Source organism: Ctenocephalides felis, unplaced genomic scaffold, assembly GCF_003426905.1.
Source record: "Ctenocephalides felis isolate EL2017-DRISC unplaced genomic scaffold, ASM342690v1 CF-g0.4_SCAFFOLD_01886, whole genome shotgun sequence".
Classification (NCBI taxonomy): Eukaryota; Metazoa; Arthropoda; class Insecta; order Siphonaptera; family Pulicidae; genus Ctenocephalides; species Ctenocephalides felis.
Genome location: NW_020538040.1, coordinates 157,031,045 through 157,052,895, shown reverse-complemented (window position 1 = coordinate 157,052,895; position 21,851 = coordinate 157,031,045). Strand labels below are relative to the sequence as shown.

The 21,851-nt window shown below is 30.2% G+C and overlaps 1 protein-coding gene across 1 annotated transcript; it reads right to left on the bottom strand.

Moving 5' to 3' along the window:
• Window positions 1-8,197: 8,197 nt before the first annotated feature.
• LOC113376108 lies at window positions 8,198-20,771 on the bottom strand. Its single transcript, XM_026616035.1, has 11 exons — window positions 20,639-20,771; window positions 18,709-18,912; window positions 18,477-18,643; window positions 18,233-18,412; window positions 16,848-17,216; window positions 16,563-16,784; window positions 14,849-14,948; window positions 12,931-13,108; window positions 12,419-12,602; window positions 10,510-10,631; window positions 8,198-8,405 (listed from the first exon to the last, which is right to left on the bottom strand). The coding sequence occupies exons 1-11, from the start codon at window positions 20,769-20,771 to the stop codon at window positions 8,198-8,200; spliced, it is 2,067 nt and encodes a 688-aa protein (XP_026471820.1).
• Between the last annotated feature and the right edge of the window lie 1,080 nt (window positions 20,772-21,851).

The window sequence follows — 21,851 nt, the reverse complement described above, 5'->3', positions numbered from 1 at the left end:
ATCTTAAAATTTAATTATAAATAATATAAATTTTAACTTTCCGTAGGGTAAGCTACTGTAATAGTCCAAAAATCAGAAATGAAAATTTTGCATATTTTCACGTTTCAAAGGTTTTTGAACATTTTGGCATACCTCAGAAAAAATGTGTGTGTGCGTGTATGTATGTGAGTGTGTATGTGTTTTGTGTTGATACAATTTTTTGTCTACGTTTTCAATTGATTTCAAATATTATAAAAACATTCGATTTCTACTAATGAGGAGACGTGCTGATTAGTGTTTGACAAAGATAAATCCAGCCGTTTCGAAGATAGGAAGCAACGAGTGCAGAAAATAAAAATCGAATTTTTAAAAGCATTCAATTCGTAATAATGGCGAGAAGTGGTGATTAGTTTTTGCCAAAGAGAGATCCAGTCGTTTTGGAGATAAGAAGCTAAATAAGCAAAAAGTGTAATTTTTGAGAAGACGAAGCATCTCATTTGAATGATTCAAAAACTCTTTTGCTTTTATTGACGAAACGATTGTTTTTGGAGAAAGCGAAAACAATTTTTTTTTTTTTTGAAAATCGAAAATAATACGGATTTTAATTTTAATTCCAGCAAAAATTCTAAAGCTTACTTATATACTCAAAATATCACTTTTTTCAATATCCTTCGAATATTTCATTACGGTATAAGAAGTTACAGCAATTTGCCTTAAGGCACGATGCCATACACTACTAGTTTATATATCATTTTACCAGACAAACAAAAACTATGTAATTTACATATGTTAAAATACAATAGTTTTAATGTTATTTAGGTATAGTTATTACATAACGTAGTGCATTACCATATCCATTTCATGTATTTTTGTTGTTTTTTTTTTGTTTTTAATATTAAAATAAGCAAATTGTAAGTATTTTTTTAATTTTACTTGTAATTTTTCAAACTCTTTTAAAATTAATTTAGTTCCAGTAGATGAAGAATAGGACTACAGATGAGATGTATGGATTAGAGAATATTATTTAAAGAAATTTATGTTTTTCATAAATATCATGTATATATATATATATATATATATATATATATATATATATACTATATATATATATATATATATATATATATATATATATATAATTACTTAAAATCAGCATAACAAATTACTAAATACACTAATACAAACGCAGGGATTCGTTTTTCTCCAAAAGTAGTAGATTTTTCTGAATATTATCAGTATTCTCTTAACTTTTCCTGACTTTTCGTTCAAAAAGAGAGAAAAACTTGTGATTTTTTTAAATCTTTTTTAACTTCCCGTAGGGTAAGTTATTGTAATGGGCCGAAAATCGGAATTGAAAATTTTTACATTTCTCGACGTTTTGAAGGTTTCTGAACGTTTTGGCATACCTCAGAAAATGGATGTGTGTGTGTGTGTGTGTGTATGTATGTATGTATGGATACAAGTTTCCAGTCACGTTTTAGGGCGCACGGATCAACCGATTTGAATGGTTAAAAAAACATTCGATTCCTATTGATAGGGAAAAGAGCTGATTAGTTTTTGGCAAAGGCAGGTCCAGCCGTTTCGGAGATACGGAGCAAAGAGTGCAGAAAATAGAAATCGAATTTTTTGAGAGAACGGAGTATCCGATTTGAATGATCTAAAAAACATTCAATTAGTAATGATTGGGAGAAGTGTTTATTAGTTTTTGGCAAAGGCAAGCCCAGCCATTTCGAAGATACGGAGCTAAATATGTAAAAAATGGCAGTTTTTGAGAGAACTAAGCGTCCGATTTAAATGATTCAAAGAACTTTCTGCTTGTCTTAACAAAATAATTTATTTTGAAAAAAAAAATTTGTTTCAATTTTTTTTTTTTTTTTTTTAAGTTTTTTTTTTTTTTTAGTTTTTTGTATATCGAAAATATTTCAGATTTTATTTTATTATTTTATATTAGACAATGATACAATATTTATAATAATCTATTTGAAAATATTCAGTATTCAACGGGAAGTTCCAGCAATTTGCCTTAAGGCACGATGCCATAATTGCCTCAAGACAGTATTCCACTTACAGCTAGTTTTTATTATTTTTCAAACATAAATCAAAACTATCGTGTTCCATATGCAGTTGTGACGTAATTTCTCGCATCCTACCATTATTAAAAAAAACATACATCGTGGTTATCCTTTCTGTTTGTGATAAGATTATTACTAGATGTTTCTAATAGTAATGAGATATATATTGCAGAAATGCTCATTAAAAATCATATTTTGATCTATATTTTCAAAATAAAACTAATATAATTACTCTTAATATCAGGCGAAAATTAAATCTAGAAACTTGCGGTTTTCAAGGTCAAAGCTCTTATTACTGCGCCATGATTAAGCCCTGAAGGACAATGGAATAACAACATTTCACTTCCACTCGGATTTACTGGGTTCGGGATTTGAATAAAAAGTTCATTGAATAAAAGTTCTAGGTGCATAACCATAGTTCCATAATATGATCGTTTCTGACATTATGAAGCACGTTCGTTTATTTGCGAGCTTAACTATAAAACTCATGTAAATAAATACTATTAAATGTTTATGGGCATATTTCATGTTCCATTTTATGTTCTGAGAGATTGATATGAACCGAAATCACTAGACAGTATAATATACTGATGATGAGAAATATATAGCCCAGATAGTATTCGCGCCTTCAGAATTAAAGAAATAAAAAGTTATTAATTCCATGTGTTATGTGGCATTGAAGTCTGCCAATGCAAATCAAGTACGGACGAGCATCGTTATATAACACATAAAAACTATTTACAGCAGCGAAACGTGCAAAAGGGAAATTTGAATGCTTCAAATATTTTGTTGTTCTTTTTTTCTTCCAAACTCGATATCATTAGATACAAAACTATTTCTTCAATGAATTAAACAACTAATTATTTCCTGTCCATCTACATCATATAAAAGTATCAAATTTATATTTTGATTCGACTAAAAGTGTAGAGACTTAACAAGTATTAAATATTTTTATATATGTCTTTAATGATCAGATACTATAAGGAACGCAAAACCAATTAATTAAAACTAACAAACCAAATGACTCCTGAAGAAAAATTGAAGAAATTCCTGTTACATATATATAATCAAAAAAATTTAAGATACAATTATTTAACGTCCAACTTGATATTGAGCGGTAGCGATAACTATTTTCACTTGGAAATCTGTCTAGGGACCGATTCTGCCGCATAACAGAAAGATGTTATGGCAAGACCATGTTATGAAGAACTTTCCTTACAAAATATTGAAAAAAGCCATGGGGTTAGTGTGCAGTCAGGCGTATTTCTCAGATTGTCACATAAAAAACCTAACCTAGAAATCGCACAAATGTAACAAAAAAACGATCTTAGATAACAGGGTGTTTCTGACTTCATATCATACGAGTGACGTTGCAGTTTATGTGTAAAACGCCTGAATACACAGCAAATACATGACATTTTGACAGTATTCAGTATGATTCAGTAGCATAATGTATGCAAGTTGAAGAGTAACATGGCTTACCCATAACATTTTTCTGTTATGCGGCAGAATCGGTACCCTAAAATATGTTTCCAAGTGAAAAAGACTCTTGGCGAGCATTGTGCATCTAATAAAATAATACATAATCAATATTAGATTAATTATAATAATAAATTATTAAAATATAGATAGGTTAAGTCTATTTTCAGCACTGGGACGAGCCACCTGCAATATTTTTTTAAAAAAAAACAAGAAGGTGCGGTACGAAAAGGTTGAAAATCTCTGGGTTAGCAGGTGGGTTATCATTTAAATACGAGCGAAAGTTCTGATTGAGGTTTGATGAAAATTGACTTTTAAAAAAAATATTTTTATTATATTTTGAAATATTTGAAATAAAATTTGAATGATATTGAAATTTTGAACTTTTTTTCAAAGTAATCGTGCTGCTTTAGCTGCGTAGAGACAAAATATCGAAGCGCATAAGCGCCGCGTCGCAGTCGAGCGGATAAACAATGTTACGTAACCCATAGAACTGCAAACAAAATTTATACTTATTATTAAAATCTCCATAAAATATGTGAGAATTTGATGTACGTATATTTAAAGATCATTTTTGACCGCTAAATGGCTTTTTACTCGATCTCTGAAATCGCTAAACCTGCTTTCCCAAAAATTTAATCAGTTCTTCATTTTATCAATAAAAGTAAAATGTTTTTTGAATGATTGACGACTCGAACTGCCTTCTTCAAAAACTAATCAGCACGTCTCCTTATCAAGACGAATCGAATGTTTTTTGAATCGTTCAAATCGGTCAAACCGTGCTCTCAAAATCGTCGACAAAAATTTGTATTCCAACACACACACATACATCCATTTTTTCTAAGGTATGTCAAAATGTTCAGGAAACGTAACGATATATAATTTCATTTTCAATTTCGATTTTTTGCGATTACTATAACTTACCCTACGGGTAATTTGAGTGAAAATAATCTAAAGAAAATAAGGTCGGAGATAAATAAGGAATATTATGGGAGCCTGAATTAAGTGGTAATATTCGAAAAAGTTTGTGGGTAGAACCTCAAAAAACATGAACCTGCGAAAGGAATTGCTCTTTAATAAGTCACCGCAATACAGGTACATTTATAGAGTATAGTGTAGAACAATATATTAATAAAACATTACCCCCCTCAGTAACTATTAGCCTATATAATGCTTATCATAATTGTTACGTTTCTATTAAATAGTCATAATTTTTAGTTTTATAGTTTGATTAATATACTGACACGAGGCGACGCCATGAATTTATCGAGACCCGTAATTATCGCATAATAGATTAATAAAGGCATAATTAGTCTAGTGCGTGCTGCACACAATAACGAATAACTTTACGACGTATGTAAATTAGATTTGAATATGACAGAAGTAGCATTTTGCATGCATACATGTACTAAGAACGTTCATTTGGAAGCAACGCTTAATATTGGTATATTTAAAAAATAAATATGTAAATGAAAAGTATAGTTAATTCAATTATATATACTTAATAGTCATACTAGCACCAATTAGGTTTAAAACCATATTCGTGTAGAAAATATGAAACAGGTGAAAATCGAATAGGTTGATAATTTTATTATAATAAGTAGGGGGAAGTTCCCAAGTGGCGGACACCTAAGGTTATTTATAAATAAATAAAAAATAATTTACGAAATGTTTATTAAATTATGATTTATGTTATATAACAAAGTTAGAAATCAAACTAATTTAACAAAACTGCAATCTTTGCTAAAAAATAATTAATACCATCAATCAAACTTTGGTATCAAAAGAATATGATTTTAACCAGTGGCACCTAGTACCGGACATTTCAAAATAACCTACATTGATCACATATGTAGCCATCTACACTGTCTCCACATATGTGTGTTTGACGAATATTCTTAGATATTGCAAAAAAGTCACTATTCATCCACCCTTTTGGCTGGGCCACACCGATGCTCTCAGCTGGTGCATTCATTATAAGCTTTTCATTCTTTGACTAGGAAATACCAAAAATGGGTGCATGTAGTGACCGTTAGCACTCATACAGAACAAAATTAAATAATTGAAATAAATTACGTAAATTCTCACAAGAAATATCAATATGTTTACTGTCCGGCACTAAGGGACGACTTAATGCACCTACTAAAATTGGTTAAAAGATCTAATAATATTTCACCATTTTACGGATAACAATCAAGTACAACTTTTATCTTTGCATACCACTCAAATGTAAATGCATAAATATGCTAGAATTACTTCCATTGATATTTAGGTGACGCCGTGATTTTGCGCCTGAAACAGGAAAGGTTTGCTCTCGCCGTGGCCGTGTGCGTCACAGACGAGGCTTGACGCTTGATCCTGTACCTGTGTGCCCCCGTGCCCCTTTCACTTGTATTTTGAAATGAAAAAATTTATACTCGCTTAAATAATACGTATTAAATAGAATGTCGGATACTTGGTGCCGTCCGGCGTTACGGGACTTTCCCCTACATAATATCAAAAAAAAATATATATACCTTTAAAAATATATCTTAGTTAGATCATGTGTGCCATAAACACCAATATTTTTTATATTATTTGATTGTAGGAAAGTGACAAGAACGGCTAGACCTGAATCAGATATCGATCCAGCTTCGAGTAGTTTGATGTCAAGCAGTAGTGATAATGGTTTTCACTTAGAAATATAGATAGCAATATCAATATGTTAATTATTAAATTAAGCAGTAGTGACATCGGTTTTCACTAAAAAATATTTCTGATCCGGCATTGCTGCATCAATAAAATATTCGTCCTATTACCGAAAATGTCATAATATTTCGAGATGCGACAACTGTTAGGGTTGCCATCTGTAGAACCGACTAGTATTAATTCAAAACAGCACAACAGCTTATATGACCCTGATCCCAGCAATGCCCTGATCCGGCATTGCTGCATCAATAAAATATTCGCCCTATTACAGAAAATGTCATAATATTTCGAGAGGTGACAACTGTTTGGGTTGCCATCTGTAGAACCGACTAGTATTAAGACAAATCAGCACAACAGCTTATATAATCTTTAAGTTTTATTTGCAGTTCAAAAATAATAATAAAAAAAGATTTGATCACAACTCAAGGATCTCATAAGCCGCTGCGATGATTTGACTTAACTTAATTTGCAGGTTCATGTAGATTGCAATATCTCAATATGATGAATTTTATTATTATTATTTTTGTAATAGAGGTGATTTTTTATTGATTTTTTATTAATGACAGACAAGGGTTATTTCCACTTGGAAACATTTGCTATCTATGATGTCACTCCTGGTTGACATCAAGCTGCCCGAGGAGGGTATCCAACTTGAGATCTATGATTGAGACCTAATCACGGAAAAGCCCATAAACACCAATATGCTTCAAAACCAACAGTCAAAAGATGCCGCTTAATAAGATCACTTATCGTCAGAAGTATTGATACAATCATTAATGAGCCGATTCTGCCGCACAACAGACCAATGTTATGGCAAGGCCATGTTACGCTCCAACTTGCATACATTAAGCTACTGAATCATACTGAATACTGCCAAAATATCATGTATTTGCTGTGCATTCAGGCGTTTTACACGTAAATTGCAACGTTACTCGTATGTTATGAAGCAGAGTCAGAAAGGCCCCGTTATCTAACATCGTTTTTTGACATTTGTGTGGTTTGTGGGTTAGGTTTTATATCTGACAAACTGAGAAAAATGCCTGACTGCACAGCAACCACATGGCTTTTGTCAATATTTAGAACGAATTGGGAAGTTCTTCATAATATAGCCTTGCCATAACATTGGTCTGTTATGCGGCAGAATCGGTCCATAAACTAAAATATAAGTAGTATATGTCAATCACAATATATTTGATTATCGATTAGGTCATTAAAAAAAAATTTTAAAAAATTTACATATAAACGTTTATATTGAAATTAAATGTATGTCTATGTAAGTTTAATCAAGATCTCCAATCAATGAAAAGCTGACCTTTGCACATGCAATATATAATAAATCTAGTTCTAATCCGGTTGGTGTATCATGATCATAGTAATATTCATATAGGAAAATTTACGAGAAAATGGGATACATCGGCGAAAATTGGCTAACGCTCAAGACTAACTGTCATAATTAAATAAATGATCGTTTTGTTCTATTTGCAACAACACTCCAGACATCTCTAGCAATAATCTATATGCGGTTCACGAGCCAAAAGTAATGTCTACGCATAAGATAAAACGGTTAGCGAAAGCGAAGGCACTTATAAATCAGAAGAGCTGGTGGAGAAATCGTTTAATAGTAATATTGTCGAAAATATGCCAGATCAGATTGCTGATATTTTCTAATTACCTATACAGGCTCGTAGAAGGAAGCAGAAAGTTTAAAAGAAAAATAGATAGGCCATACCAAATGGTGAAAAAAAGATTCAAGAATATGTAGTAGTAGCTGGTAGGTAACCGGTACTCCATTCATTTTTCTACTATAATTTTTCAGTTAATAAATGTTTGTTGAGAATTACATTTTGTTTTATTTTTCAAATCAAACATTTATAAATCGCATTGATTACTTTGAGGCTTTCAGTATTATTATTTTCAATAAATCCTCTACCAACTATCACTCTATTCATTACATGTGGGTTGTGTACTAATATTAGAACTCACTTGATTTCCGCCGAGTCGTGAATGAAAGCGAAGTCGGCGTCTTCATGTTGATTGACTTTTAAGAAGCCGACGGTAGCGTTTTCCACGGGCATCGATGAATTGATGGCCATCAAAATGTGGCCATATTGTTCCTTGATTGGATAATCCCAAACGCGATACTGGGTTTGGTCACTGGTGCTGTTTAGAGTAATTTCTTTCCAAACCCTAAAAAGATGAAAACCTTATTGTTACAAAAGTTCTTACTAAGTCCACACTGATATCTTTCACATTGATATATTTTATTTTATAAATTATCGCTAGTATCTTATGTAAAAATTTATGACGCAAAATTTTGGGAGTTCCTTCAAATCTTGGGAGCTTTCCTCGAGTTTGTACAGCTTATACAAATAATCGCATTATTACTAATAAGATGAGCATATTTTTTCAAGTCAAAACCGGGACAGTAATTTTTAGGTATGCTAATCAGGGTCGGGATATGGAGGGTTTTTTAAATGCCAAAACATTCTCTTTATAATTATTTAAAAATAATTAGCACTCATTCCAGACAGTGGAAGGGAGGGTTTTTTAAATGCCAAAACATTCTCTTTATAATTATTTAAAAATAATTAGCACTCATTCCAGACAGTCAAAAAGTTCATTTCCATATTTATTGTTAATTTTCGTAGAATTAAAAATAGAAGTTCAAAATTAAGAATGTGAAAGGCTATTTTAACCCGCCTTTTTCATGTTGTACATATCATTTTCAGATATTTGATGGTTAGTTGTAATTTTATTATCAAGTAAGTGCGAAGATTGAATTTATTCTATACTTTTCGAAAACCCGGGACAATCCGAAACAAAAGATATCCGGGACAAATATTGCTTTTAGAAAAACCCGGGACACAAGGTGGAAATCCAAGACTGTCCCGGCCAAACCGGGATGTATGGTCACCTTATTACTAACATTTTGAAATATTCAGAGAATCATCAAAAAACTGTTCTTTTATTTGGTACTTTGGATTTAAAATTATTTTGTACATTGATTCATTTTTAAATTAATTCTTTTAAAAACCACTTGGCAAAAAATACGCTAGTTGTTTTTTATTATTAATAGAATAAATTCATCTCTGTAATTCTTCAATTATTGATTATGACAGTAATTGATATCTGATGAACAAATATGAAATGTAAAATTTATGATAATATTCGGGGTGTTCTTTTAAAATATTGTGGGATTCTTTGTTCAGCTTATATAAATAATCGCTTATTAATAATATTTTGAAAAAGAAAATTTTCTTTTTTTATTATTTGGTACGAATTTAGAATTATTTCTTTAAATTCTTTTAAAAACTACTTGACAAAAAAATTATGCTAAGTTTTTAAATCATCAATAGAAATTATTAGGTATTAATATATTTTAGTACTCAATTATTATTTATCAAAGTTACTAACATCTGATATTAAAATTTGTGATGCTCTTATTTTTTAGGTATTTCTTTAATTGTTGACGGATTCCGTTAATAGTAATATTTGGAAAATGATCAAGAAATGTTTCTTTTAATTAAATTTTGGATTATTTTATGCATTGATAAATTATCGTCAAAAAAATTACGCAAGATTTTTTAATTATTATTAAAGCTGATTATTAACTTAGTTTTTTAGTACTCAATTATTAATTATCAAAGGTACTGATATTTGATATAAAAATTTGTGATGCCTATAATTTGGGGAGTATACTTAAATGTTGGAGTTTTCCCTTATTGTACAACTTATACAATTAATTGCATAAATTGTAGGACTTTAAAGAATTTGGGAATATTTCAAGAATTTTCGATTTTTTTCCAAGAAATTCTTCTTTTTTCATTATTTTGTAACATATATTATCTTCATGTAGAATTATTTTGTACATTTATAAATGAATTCTTTCAAAAACCACTTCCAACAAAAAAATAGGTTCTAATGTAATTAATGTATTCTAAATAATTACGGAAATATTATTAATTATTAATACGAACATTGTTCTCATTCCAAAATTGTTTCTAAATATCACTAACTCGATAAAATTTCTTATAAATTCCCAAAAAATCAACTCTTAAAATTTGTAAAAAAAATGATTATTTGCACCAATCTGTTAAAAGTGCAAACTTGAAAATGCAATTCGAAAGCACTTATTATTTAAAAGTTAAAGCCTCATTATAGTAAAATTAACTGTAATTAGTAACTGTTTTTCATGATTTCCCACAATTGCCTATTAATTGAAGAAAAGGGTTCGACAACCCTAACAGTTGTATATGTTTGCAACAAAACCCTGCTGTGTTTTATACAGTACCGGTACAATGTGTCCTCTGCGAACTTCATGTTGATGAAATAGCGATGTGTGTCTGAATTCGCAACGACGGTGTAATTAATCCTGGATTGTCTGGCCAGTTGTTCCAATGACTGAACGGGCGCCTGGAATATATGAGACACGAATGCTTTATGATGGCGTGCGACGCATCGAATGGGGAATATGCATTTTTTTACTGTAGAAAAAAAGCTTTTAATTGACCTGACTTATATACTAAATCTAAGACTAACGTAAATAAATTAATTATTTAATATAGCGCATTATTTAGTTGTTTAGAAGCACCAGGATTTAAATTTCTCTGATAAATTAATTATAGGACAGAGCAGTGCACAAAGGTTCAGTTCATATTTGAGCAATTATATTGTTAAAACCAAACCAATGATATCACAACTAAAAATAACCAACAAACAACTATCTGACTATGTTCAGTAAAACTCCAAGCCAATTCATCATTGTAGAAATGTTTCTAGCTGTTGTTCAAAAATTTGTCACATGGTCCGTTTACCCAATAGCCAAACTAAAATGAAAGAGTCAGGTGGCAAACAGTTGTTTTTACGTAATAATAGCTACGTTATTCAACCAATGCAACATATAAATTTCATGAGTGCATTTTTTACAGAGATAACACTGTAAATAACCTTGATCTGGTATTTTGTCAGATATATTCTTCAGCAAATTTGGAATTTTACAAAATGATAGCTACGTTATGCAACCAAGACAAAATATAAATTTCATTGGTGCATTTTTTTACAGAGATAACACTGTAAAGAACCTTGATCTGGCATTTTGTCAGATATATTCTTCAGCAAATTTGGAATAGAATTTTGGAATAGAAGAATTTAATTTATATCTTGCAAAATTGCTTTTTTTCTTAATTTCCTTTTTTATTAACTTAAATTGTTGCGACTCTTGTCAGTGGAAAGATTGAGGTGGTTCCATTCATCCCACGATGGTGTGAGCTTCTATAGAGATTATATAAAAAAAACTGTTGAATTTAACTGAGAATCAACAATACATCTTATAAAACAATTAAATAACGTTACCTAAAAATTGTATCAAGGTCTCGTAAACTAAACAACAGTGCTCACAACCAAAACAACTAACAACGAAAGAAAATACTTTTGTTATGAATTTTCAAACATTGCTGTTTTTCTCCCGAAAGCAACGTTGTAAAAATGAAGGTGATCCTGGTTATACATCCTTTTCTCTTCACTTGTTCCTTTAGATTTAGTCTTAGATTAGCTTCAATATAACATTATCTTTTCAATTGTTAAACTAAGAAAATCTCACTTGAGTTCTTCTTAGACATCTCAAATATTGTCAATTTAGCTTATAGGAATCCTTATGTATTTCTGATAGCTGAATAACACAGAGTTAAAAAAATTTAAAAAAAAAACTTGTTCCTTTGTTGCTCTTTACTTGAGTTATACAGGTTTTTCACTTGATGTTTATACATCTTTTTCTGTTAAAAAGTTCTTAGTTTTTGAAATATCGGTGGTGGACCCTTTTGCCCGCGGACCTTTGAGCACCGCTCAACCCTACGCATATATTGATTCACAACACAAAAATTTAGTAAATTTGAATCTATATTTCTAGTATTTATTGCTAACTTCATGCTGAATAAAATAGACATTTTCATTCGAATCTTACAATTAGTGTGGACCTAACAATATAAAAAATATATCAACCAATGCATTAAAAATGTTTCGTAAATTTCTTATATAAAAATACAACTTGAGATATAAGTTATAAACCAATAGTATGAAAAACATATAAAGCATTGAAGAAGCATTTGTAAATCTCGAAATACACAGTTCGAAATGAAACGAACCCTATAAAAACTTCAGTCAGGTAATTAATATTTTAGTCTTATTTCAATTATAATTTTTACCTGCATTCTCTCGACCGTTAAAAAGGCAGCCAAATTTGCGGTAAAAGTAGCCAACATAAGTACTACAAATAACCAATAAGCAGCAACCAATGTTCGTGCCGAAAGAGATTTTGGTGCTTCACCTCCTCCTTGCGGTGTAAACGACGTCAGTGCAAACCAAAAACTTTCTTTTAATGTGAAATCCCTGATAAATGTAAAATAGTATAATTGTTGCATAGAGAATTGATAGTAGACGTAATAATAATAATATTATGGAGGAGTAAATGACTCAATTTTACTAACGGAATAAGTGCCTGGCGGTATCAAATAAAATGTGTAGTAATTATATAGTCCAATTTTAATTTCCAAATTGCAAGTTTTTTGTTTAGTAATCAGTTTGTCCAGTAAATTTTATCAAACTGATTTTCTGACATTTCAATATTTTGAATCTCTTGCAATCTTTCACATTTTTTTAATATTATACATTTTATTATAAATACTTAATATTATAAATTTTTATCCAATTCATTTACCTGCACGGATAAGGATACGCTTGTTTATTATTTCTGGCACTATATGGTGAATATTTGTCCAGGAACCATATCATAATAGCAGTAAACACGAGAGCGCCCACAATACTTAGCCACACTTCTAATCTTAGCACAGTCATGAACTTGAAAAGCGAAGTTTGTCGCACAGGTTTTCTCATCACTAATTTAGATTACATACTATCATTTTCAAAATGTTCAATTATTAAAAATAGTTTTATAAACTAGTGGTGGATTGCAGTATGCTCTCCTATTTCTAAGTAAGCATGACATAAAAAATCAGGACATCGTGCCATCCGCCGCAGAGGCTTTATACCATTTTACAAGGACATTGTTATTTTGTTTAAAATAGCATATTTCTTAATAGCAAAATTCAGTGTGAATGTTATTAGCATACTTCAAATATTATTTGCTGGTATAAAATCCAAAATAATACATGTAAAAAATCCATGCCAATTTTTCTGATTTCTGAATGAATTGTATGTTTAGAGTGTTTATTAAATAAGTAATATGAGACTTCCCATATTTTGAAACAAAAAATAATATTTTGTAATTATAAAAAATATTTTATATTATATATAAGTGAATTGAATTATAATTTCACGTTTCAGAGGCTTCTAAACATTTTGGCATATTTCAGAAAAAATTAATGTGTGTGTGCGTGTGTGTATGTATGTGTGGATACAATTTTTCGTCGAGTACCGTTTTCGGGAGTACCGATTTGAATGATTGAAAAAGCAAACGATTCCTACTAATGGAAATTAGTGCTGATTAGTTTTTCAAAAAACATTCTATGTGTAATGATGGGGAGAAGTAGTGATTAGTTTTTTGAAAGGCAGCTCCAGTCGTTTCGAAGATACGGAGCTAAATGTATGAAAAATTGCAGTTTTTGAGAAAACTAAGCATTCGATTTGAATGATTCAAAAAACTTTTTACTTGTGGGGACGAAACGATTGTTTTTGGAAAGAGCAGTTTTTTTTTAATTTACAAAAAAAAAAATTATATCGAAAATTATTTTGGTTTTAATTTTAATTCTAGCTAAAATAATTAAAATGAATAATTTTAACTTTGCAATTCAGTTTATATAATTCTTAGAATTATGAGCAAAGGTTCTCCATTATAACTCCTCTTCGAAGGGGATCATTGAGTTTGGTTTGTTTACTTTTCATGTAAACTTATATGAACATCATCGTCTAATTTATAAGCTTTTAGATTTTATCTATAAAATACGAATAATGAAAGTTACAGTATTTATAATAATATATTTGACAACATTTAATATTCTTCGATTATATTATTATAGTATGGAAAGTTCAAGCAATTTGCTTTAAGGCACGATGCCATACACCATTAGTTTTTTTTTATTTGTAAAATTTTACAAAAAGAAATAGGGTAGTTTGAGAAACAGTGATTCACCCATCTTTTTCTTATTGCGGTGCATTTATTTCAATATTGAATATTTAAATAAATAAATAACAAATGTTTTAGTTCATAAGTCATCAACGTGAGATGAAACAAAGAACGAAAAACAAAGCCACGAAAAGCACTTACAATGTAAGGCGACGGCACCGTATGCAACATATAATCGAAAATATTATTTTTGAAATTTCCTACAGTAAAAATAAGAGAATAAAAAGAAAAGAAATTGTGTTTATTAATCACCTAAAATTGTTCTAAACTTATAGTAGTATTTGTATACAAAAGGTAGAAAGAAAGGGCCAGAAAATGATTATATCAATGTCATTCAAATACTAATTGTGCTAGAACAACTGACAATGAGTTTCATAAAATGCCCAAAACGCAGTTTTTCCAATCTGCAAAGCCATCGAAAGTTTTCAATAAAAGTAATGACTGCTTTATTGACAATTTATGGAACGAAGCTAGATTTCTATCAACCACTTACCGATCAATATTCCTGATTGCTCAAAGTAGGGCGCCACGAAATCTATTACCTCTTCGCGCTCGGAAGTCATCGTAAGAGAAGCTACTACCATATCAGTTTCCTAAGAAATTAAATTAAATTAATTAAATATTTCTGAAATAGATATCACAACAAATGATTTATGTTCTCCTACAATAATTGAGATTCCAATTAAACCATTACATATTAACAACAACCAGTTAAAAGTCTAATAAAAGTAATTAAACATATTTTGATAGAATCACATTCAAAATTTTTTTAATATACTTTTACTGCACTTTTCCGTAAATGACTATTCAAACTACTTGGTATTGGTATTTTGCCTTGAGGCAAGTTACATGAACTTCCCGATTTGTGTAAATAATCTACTTAATTCATGATAGATAAATTAATTTATGAGTAGTTAAAAGTATTCGAAGTGGATTCATTGCACAATATTGAAAATCGAACACGTCAACCCGGTCCGAGTATTGTTTAAAAGCAAATTTTCAAAAATTAATAATTTTTATAATTGAGCCAGTTTTTTGTAGGACTTTAATTGTTTAATATGTTCATTAAGACCAAGTACTCTATCGTTATACCAAGTAAATCATCTAGTTTTAATTTTAACAAATGTCAAAACAACTACTCATTTTCTCAAACCTTGATGAATTTTTAAAATTAAACTACTTGTCGTAAGGCTGTAATATTTCAGTAAGTTCTGTAAGACCGTGATATATATCGCCAAAAAAAGTTCCATGAAAATCAGCTTAAATTTTTTATTTTCTACAGATAATTACAAGAAAAGGGCTCGGTAGATTTTCACCTAAAACTAATCAGTATCATTCCCAACTAATATCTTTCAAACAATTATTGATTTTTTAAAATCGATTAGGTAGTATGAGCTTAAATGTGGACGAAAAGTTTAACACTTTTTTCCAAATTACAAAAAAACGGCTCAGTCGATCGTCGCACAAAACTGAGAAACGATAATCCTCATCGAGATACATCAAATGGTTTTTAAATTTCTGAAATCGGTTCAGGCGTTTTTGAGCAAACGTCGATGAAAATTCTAATTCTGACAAATGCGAAAAAGACCATACTAATTTTTGCAAACTTTGACGAATTTTTAAAGCTAAACGAGTTGTCGTAGTATGATCTAAAAAACTATGGTATCTACCGTCAAAAAAATAATAATAAACATCGACGAAAAAAAATTTTTTAACACCTTATTACAAGAAAACGGCCCGGCCGATCTCTACCAAAAACTCATCAGGTCGATTCCCAACCAATATCTTTCGAACAATTTTTGAATTTTCAAAATCGATTTAGAATTGCGAGCTAAAAGGTGGACGAAAAATGTTCTTTTTTGCTATTTACGAAGAAACGGCTTGGCCGATCGTCGCACAAAACTGACAAAAAATAGTCCTCATCGAGATACATCGAATGGCTTTTAAATTTTTGAAATCGGTCTAGCCGTTTTTTAAAAAACGGCGATTTACGGCAAAAAATCTGTTGATGCACACGCGCACACACACACACATACTTTTTCCAAATTTCGTCTCATTTGATTCAGAATAGCTTGAAACGTCGAGAAAACATAAAATTAGCGAATCGGATTTTTTTATGAAAACATAAACTTCTCCTTCTTCTTCTCCTTTCTTCTTCTCCTAAGTTAATTATAGTAATGATTATATTAAATCTTTATTTATCTTACCCCAGAAGCCAAATCTCCCACCAAACCGTCCCAAGTCCCATCCCGGGCACGAACACCAAATGAATTATCTTTCGGAACAACTAATTCATAATCAAAATTCATGTCAACCGATAGTTTTTCAATAAGATCGATGCAATATCCTTCCCATTTATCGGTGCCATCAGGATTTTTCACTATTGCACCAGTCTCTGGATTGGTCACTCTGTAGGCCCACGGGATAGCCTAAAGCAAAGAAAGAAATGAATTGATTTCATTAAATGCATTTATTCAAATAGGTTTTATTACCTGGGCTGTTCCTATTCGAAAAAATCTCTTAGTCGAAATAAGCTGTTTATCCGGCAGCATATTCAAATTATAAGTCAGCGTCCAATTGGCAATTGGATCAAGATCGTCTGTCTCGTTGACAACACTGACATCCCACATCATTTCATAAGTAATAGTAAATTGGTCTCCGTACATGACAAGGCCAATGTCGTCATTTACTTCACTTGTTACTTTTCCTAGTAATTCATATCTGGTGCTATTTTTAAAATCATCTCCTGTTTCTACATTGTCGCACGTTATTACGGTTGTAAGTTCACTTCCACCATTTGGAAGCATTGAAATACTTCGGGCTAGTACCGAAAACAGAAGACCGAGAAAGGCGCGCTGGATCTGATAATAAAAATAGGAAAATAAATATTTGAAGATGTCCAGAAAATATTATATATAATATAAATATATAAATATATAAAAATAAAAAAATGTGCAAATATTATTATGCGAATAGAAATATTAAAACTGTCTGTATGCGTATCCAATGACAGTATTGATTCTGATAAGCAATAACTGATTTATGATATAAAACAGATCCTTAAATAATAAAATACAGGTAACCCCCGCAAAACACAGTAGTTACTTTCCGAAAAAGTAGCGTGTTATACGGGACAAGGAACTAGTACAAAAAGAGAAGTTACGTACCAAGAATTCAAAAGAACATTAATTTATTCAAGAAGTAATATATATTACTTGAATTATTTGATTTTTTTTGTCATAATTAACTGGTAAGTGCTATCCAACACGATCCTTTTGTTTGCAAGGTATCCTCATCTTCTGAGCAGTTTTTTGTACTAGCTTAAGATCTGTGCATTATTTTTTGCAAAAAAAAATTTAGGATATTTAAAGATATATTAACACATGCAAAGTTAACTTCAATAAAATTTAAAGCTCATTTTAATTAAAAGATCTTTGTTTAACACTAATTGACTAATTGTTCGGGTAAGCCTAGAATTTATCTATAAAACGTACTCGAATAATAAGTATCAAATATTAGTTATTTTTTGAGTTAGTTTCACACATTTATTAAGCTATTGTACTGTGATTTTACTAATTTTAGATTAAATAAAGTTTGATTTTAATAGATTTTACTATATTTTTTATTTTATTAGGGTTTTGCTCAATTCTGAAACCGTGTTAGAGCGAATCCGTGTTATAAAAGTACCGTGTTACACGGAGGTTACCTGTATATAAAATGTTGACTAACAAAAAATAAAAGAACCCGTCATTGATAACCGACATTCATTTGCGAATAAAACTTTCTTCATCAAAGCCCACAATTCTTCATCAAATGCTTGATTCTGTAATGTGAATGTATGACATCGACAATAGACATTAATATCAATAATATTCACCTTAAAATCTTCTGGACAAGTACAATCACCTTCAATATGAAGTAATTTGCAGCATATTTGGTTTTGTAATGTAATTAAACTGATGTTATAGAAATCTTTATAATCAAATTGTGATGATTTAAAATCCATAAAAACGAGATTCCACCGATCCAGTCTATTCGCTACATCACTTACAACGGCCTAAATTAAATACTAGTCAGCATTAATATCAAAATTTATAACACATGATTCAAGCTTAACATACCGTTTTAAATAATTTAATCATATTAGGCGTAGTAGCAAATATCGCATAATACGATGGGGTTGGCCTTATATTCAATAAACTTCTAATTGAATCTTTGTCTAAATTGTCTAGAACTATAACTCGTAGAACAGATGTCGACACCAAATAATACAATCCTTGATTTAATTCTATAATAATGAATCGGATAAAAAACCGTTTTTATTGAAATAAATGAAATAGGTTTTCGACGTACCGCTTTCATCTTGAAATATTAGAGCAGCGTCACTCCCTGATCTTTCCATTAGATAATCGTCAAGAACTCTTACAAAGGGCTGTAATGATATATCAGCCCTGTAATATGGTACACCAGCCTGGTCGGACATCACGTGAGCTTGGTGCCATCCCGTCCAGGTTAAATCTAATGTTAAACTGATTCCTTTCGCCATTGCTGCGCATACTAATCATTGAAATATAAGATAATTATTAAATCATTATAATAATCATCAGCCTTATTATACTTTGAAAATAAAACATCTTATTTAAAATAATAGTGAATTAAACCGAAGCTGAGTGGCAAGGTAGAGCAGGGTAAAAAGGTCCAAAGGTAGAAAGGTCTAACAACGATATCTCAAAAACAAGTAAAGTTAAGAATATTTTAACAACAATATTTAATGGTAAAAGATGTATAACCGGGATTGATTTAAAAGTCCATAACAAAAGTATTTTCTTTCGTTGCTAGTTTTTTTGGTATACGAGATTTAGTATACTATTGTTTAGTATACGAGACCTTAATATAATTTTCAAGTATACATTATTTAATTGTGTTATAAGATGTATTGTTAATTCTAAGTTAGACTCAACTTTTTTTATATAACCTCCATAAAAACTTACACGTAGGTGGGCTAAAAAAGACCAACTGAACCTTTACACTGGCAAAGGTGTAAATAATATAGAATACTAAATCAAATGTAAATTAAGTTTAAAAAAAAACAATTCTGCAAGAGATAAATTAAATAAATAATTATTCCAACTCTGCTGATGAATTTTTCTGACCAAATCAACGTTATATCATCTCTGTGTCATCTCTGTAAAAAATGCACCCATGCAATTTATAGTTTGCATCGGTTGAATAACGTTGCTATTATTTCGTAAAATTCCTTAAAAATTGAAAATAAAACGTTAGACCTGTTTGCCCCCTAGCTGTCCCATTTTACCCCTGCGTATGGAGTGAAAAGGACCAGGTGACAAAGTTTTGAAAAACAGCAAAAACACATTTCTACAAATGGTGAATAAGCTGGACTTTTTACTTAACATAATCAAATAGTTGTTTGTTTGGTTTCAACAATATATTTATTATATATTTAATTATATATTTAATTTGCTCAAAGTCAAATTGGATCTTTGTGTCCCACCCTGCCCTAGCTCTTTTTTTTCAAATTAAACTCTTATTTTAAACGTTATTCAGTGTATAGTGCATTTATAACATAGCTATACAATAATGTAATATTTTCATGAATTTTGATTTGGACTTAACAATAATTATATGCAAAAGAAAATAAATCTAAAATATGTATCGCTTTTGCTTCTAAATGTGTGGCCAACATATTGATTTTGATCGAAATGATCAACATAATTAGTTGGGCAATTCTGCCGTAACAGTGCTCATAAAATAGCGTTGCCATGGTATTGGTTTTGAAAATTATGAAAATGTCTATCTATTTGCTGTGCAATCAGACATATTTTACATATGAACAAAGCAAGGGAGAATGTTATGATAACTGCATCATCGAAGATTCGTCCTTGCTTAATATTCACTACCAAGAACAAGCATAAGAGAGCGTTGCCATGACAACGCTATTTTATGAGCCTTGTCACGGTAGAATTGCCCCATAGAATTAGCCAAAAGTATTGGCCGAAGTACGAATATACTTTTCAATAATCTTAGTTAGTAATACTATTATTATATTCCGTTATATTTTCATATTTCAAAAAATTTAGAAAGATCTTACTATTCGTTTAAATATATAGTAATTATCATCAAGAATAAACAATTTTTTATATTGCAACTAAAGAATATTAAAGTGGAGTTTAAATAAATGTTCAAAACATTTACATTAATTAAAACAAAATAATTAAAATAAATAATAAAAATCATATCAATAAAATAAATAAAATTAACTTACGCATAGCCATGCTTTCTTTTTCCCCATCTCTCATTACAATTACGGTTTCGTCGTTAATACGTAATCGCCCGTTCAGAGATTCTTCAGCCTGTTTAAGAGAACTTGCGATCCACCCTGGGACTTCATCTCGCATATCTTCAATCAAAATTACTGCAAAATACACGAATATATTATTTGCTAGTCATTTAGAAATCTAAAAATTTAGTAGGTATTTTTATTATTTCAAAATATATAAATATAGAGACAGATTCTGCCGCATAACAGAAAAATGTTATGGCAAGGCTCCAATTTCCATACATTAGGCTACTGAATCATACTGAATACTGTCAAAATGTCATGTATTTGCTGTGGATTCAGGCGTTCTACGCATAAGCAGCAACATCACTCATATATTATGAAGCAGTGTCAGAAGCACCCTGTTATCTAAGATCGTTTTTTGACATTTGACAACCTGAGAAATACGCCTGACTGCACATCAACCACATGGCTTTTACAATATTTAGTATGGAAAGTTCTTCATAATATGGCCTTGTCATAACATTTTTAACGTTGTGTATAGACTAACCTAATTTGTATTATGTATTAGATAAACCTAATATGTATTGATTTCGGATTTAGTTAAATTATCCACATTGATTAAAAAATCTGTTATTAAATAATCGGGAAATGCAAAATAATCTACCACTATACTGTTTTTAGTATAAAATGTCGGTGTAGTATCAGAACAATATTCGTCCTGGCAAAAAATCAATCATCCATCAACCAAGATCGAAAGTCTATTTTAAACTAAATTATTTTGCAAACAGGAAAAACAGATAAATGAAAATGATGAAAAAATATTATCATTTTCTAAAACTATTAAAGATTACTCGCTGTTAGTATGAATAAATAATACTAGTATGAAAAAAAATAAAATAAATAGAAAAATTGCAAAATGGATACAGACAAGTAAAAAAATAGTGCGAAAAATTAAATAAGATAGTAATAAAAGTAAAAAAAAGAAGTCAGAAAGAAGAAAAAACAAAAGTAAAAACTTGATGATCGCTGAATAGAATTTAATGTACTTTTTGTATTTTTTTATTATCATTATTACTTTGTTTTAAGAATTGAATAATTTTTTTTTGTTGCGATATGTAATACAACAATAATAATATGTCTCTCGAAAGATAATCTAATGATAATAATCATATTTTTTGTATGTACGTATGATACT